General features: G+C 32.5%; 1 protein-coding gene across 1 annotated transcript; it reads right to left on the minus strand.

Moving 5' to 3' along the window:
* Nucleotides 1–1,362: 1,362 nt before the first annotated feature.
* LOC130507779 (uncharacterized) lies at nt 1,363–1,989 on the minus strand. Its single transcript, XM_057002430.1, has one exon. The coding sequence runs from the start codon at nt 1,987–1,989 to the stop codon at nt 1,363–1,365; it is 627 nt and encodes a 208-aa protein (XP_056858410.1).
* Between the last annotated feature and the right edge of the window lie 899 nt (nt 1,990–2,888).

A 2,888-nucleotide genomic window follows, 5' to 3' on the forward strand; every position in this document is an offset into this window, starting at 1 on the left:
TGTTACATATAAATTTGAATAACATATATAAGAATACCTGAATTTAACATATAAATTGGTTTGATTTAAATATTTGGATAGATAATCAATAATTATTTAAGTATTTTTGGTGACTTGAGTATACTTTAACTTTTTAGATATTTACATCTGACTGTTTATATATATTTTCAATTATTTAAACCAACTTATAAGTACCATATATATTCTGAATGTTTTTATTTACATTAAATCTAAAAGTAATAATATATATAAGTATATAAATCTTTTTCAAATACATTCACGTATCTGAAATACTTCGGTTCGGATTAGATTTGGCTTTAGTTCTCTAAATACCAAAATTTTGATATTTAATCAACTTCAGATCAGGTTTGGTACTTCTTTTTGGATCGGGATCGGTTCGATTTTTGATTCGGATTTTTTGTCCTACTCTAATATTAACATTAAAAACAACATATTTTATAAAAATATACACCCGCACGGGCGTGCGGGTCAAAATCTAGTGGTTATTATTACGGGATATTTTTTTTTACCCAAATTTATTATAATATTAAAAATTATGAGAAAATCATGGAATAGTCTAGAAATTCTTTAATTCTTTTCTATATAAATAGGTTTTCCATGATAAATCAATTTGAAATTTTTTTAGAACAGGCCCGTCCTAGCCATAAAACTGATAAAGCTTTTGCTTTATGCCACATTTATGTTTAACATTTTTAAGGCCACAAATTTTTAATGTGTAATGATCAAAAGTGCTAGTTTTATATCTTCTTTAGTATAAGATGTAATATTTAGTTATTTTCTTTTTTCTCATACTTTCTTAGTGTCTGAACAATTGTAATCTATATGTATGAGTTTTTAACTTACAATCATGTATATATCTTTCATTATAACTATCAACTATTGTCACCTGATTTATCATAGTTTAAGACAGTCATATTCTTTTCAAACACATATAGTAATGCATTATTTTATTATTTTCTTGGTTCTTTATATATTTGTAGGTTAAAATTTACAGTAATCACAACTAAACTATTAGATTTGTTTGTTTTAAAAGATAACATAAATTTGGTTTCAATACAATACATTTTACTCTATAAAAAATATATTTATGTTTAAAAATATAGTAGTGATAAACAAAATTTAAAATTTTTGAAAAAATATTAAAGACCACATTTTTATGTTGCTTTAGGACACCGGATATTTCGGGCCGGAACTGCTTTTTTTTTTAACTCAAATAGCAAGAGGCTAAGCTTAAGGAAACAAAGTCTGACCAGTTTTAACTGGTAATACAAAAACCAAATCGAAAGCATCAAAGACAGCAAAGGCATATGATGATTCACCCTAAGGGAAGGGTTTAAGAGATCACCATAGCACCTTAAGTCCTAACGCCAAATATGATTGAAAACGTCCATCCCGTAGCACACTTCTAGAGATCTCTCGTGCCACCTTGTTTGACTGAACAGATTCCACTTCAAATTCAATCCCTACAAACTCTGAGCATATCGTAGTGATTTGCTGAAGTAGTCCTCTATACCGTGGCCAACGATAAGGTTTCTGAATAGCATCATACAGTTCCTGTGAATCTGTTCCTATATGCACTTCCTCTATTCTCAGATCACGCAAACTCTTCAATACCCATAACAAGCAATACATATCAGCAGATAACTTGTCTGACTTGGGAGTCAAGGCATCTCTAGCATGCATTCCAACCTCACCATTATAGTTCCTAGTAATCCAAGCTCCTCCTACATGGTACCTATCACTCCTCCAATTCACATGGAAATTGCATTTGACCATACCTTGTGCAGGAGGTGTCCAGCTTTGTGGTACTCCCATGTGTAATGCTGTTTGCTTTTCTCCACTCGCTCCTTTGTTCACCTCGTACCATAGAGACGCCTCCTCTAAAGCCCGACGCATCAACACCGCTATTGATTCTTGTGTCTCTGCGTATAATAAGCTATTCCTGTTTTTCCATATTGCCCATAGCATCCAAGGGAGCGCTGCCGGCACTGCTTTAGAATGCAATTTATATTTAAATGATTGAATCCACAGCTTGCCGGTTTATGTTTGGCCGAACCTTCTTCTTACTGATATATTCTTATGCTAAATCCGTGTGCAGTTGCAATTTGGATTATTCCATATACCAACCAGTATATTTAAATTTGATCGTACAAAATATCTGATTTTTAAAACAATATGACAAGAATAGAAGCTTGTCCCAACGAGTAACAATTATTGTTGCTTAATCTAAACCACAAAAGTATTGCAACCTAAAGCAAATGCACTGTCTGAATTAACAAGGCGGATCAACCCGACAGGCATGCGCTTAATCTCGAGCTCGTCTTACTTTCATGTCATGGAGATGATTCTGGTAAACATAAGAAGCGAAACCCCAAAGAGCGATCAGCATAGCGATAACCTTAACGCCACTCATCTTATCACGGAACACAGCCAAAGCAGCAAGTGGAGTCACAACTAGAGAAAGCGTACCAATAACGTTTGAGAAGAGGGAGGACACCAGAAATATCAAACTGATACGGGAATATGGTTAGATAGATTATTGATATTTTACATTAAGAGTTTTGTTAGTTTTCTATTTAATAATTGATTTACTTTTTATATTAGTTTAAGGGTTTTCCATATTCTACAAAGTTGTATTCCTATATAAAGATTTCTTATTATTAATAATAGAAAAAGCTTCCAAGAATTAACTTAATCTCTAAGAGAGATTAGGTTAAGAGGAAGTAAGCTTTTTGGTTCATATCAATTTGGTATCAGAGCCGAACGATTCGATGGGAGAGGAAACAAATGTTATGGAGCAACTTGCTATTATGATGGCAAAGATCGAAAACATGGGGAGTGAGTTGAAGAGTGATTTGAGATCCCTA

Source organism: Raphanus sativus, unplaced genomic scaffold, assembly GCF_000801105.2.
Source record: "Raphanus sativus cultivar WK10039 unplaced genomic scaffold, ASM80110v3 Scaffold5725, whole genome shotgun sequence".
In the NCBI taxonomy this organism is placed as follows: domain Eukaryota; kingdom Viridiplantae; phylum Streptophyta; class Magnoliopsida; order Brassicales; family Brassicaceae; genus Raphanus; species Raphanus sativus.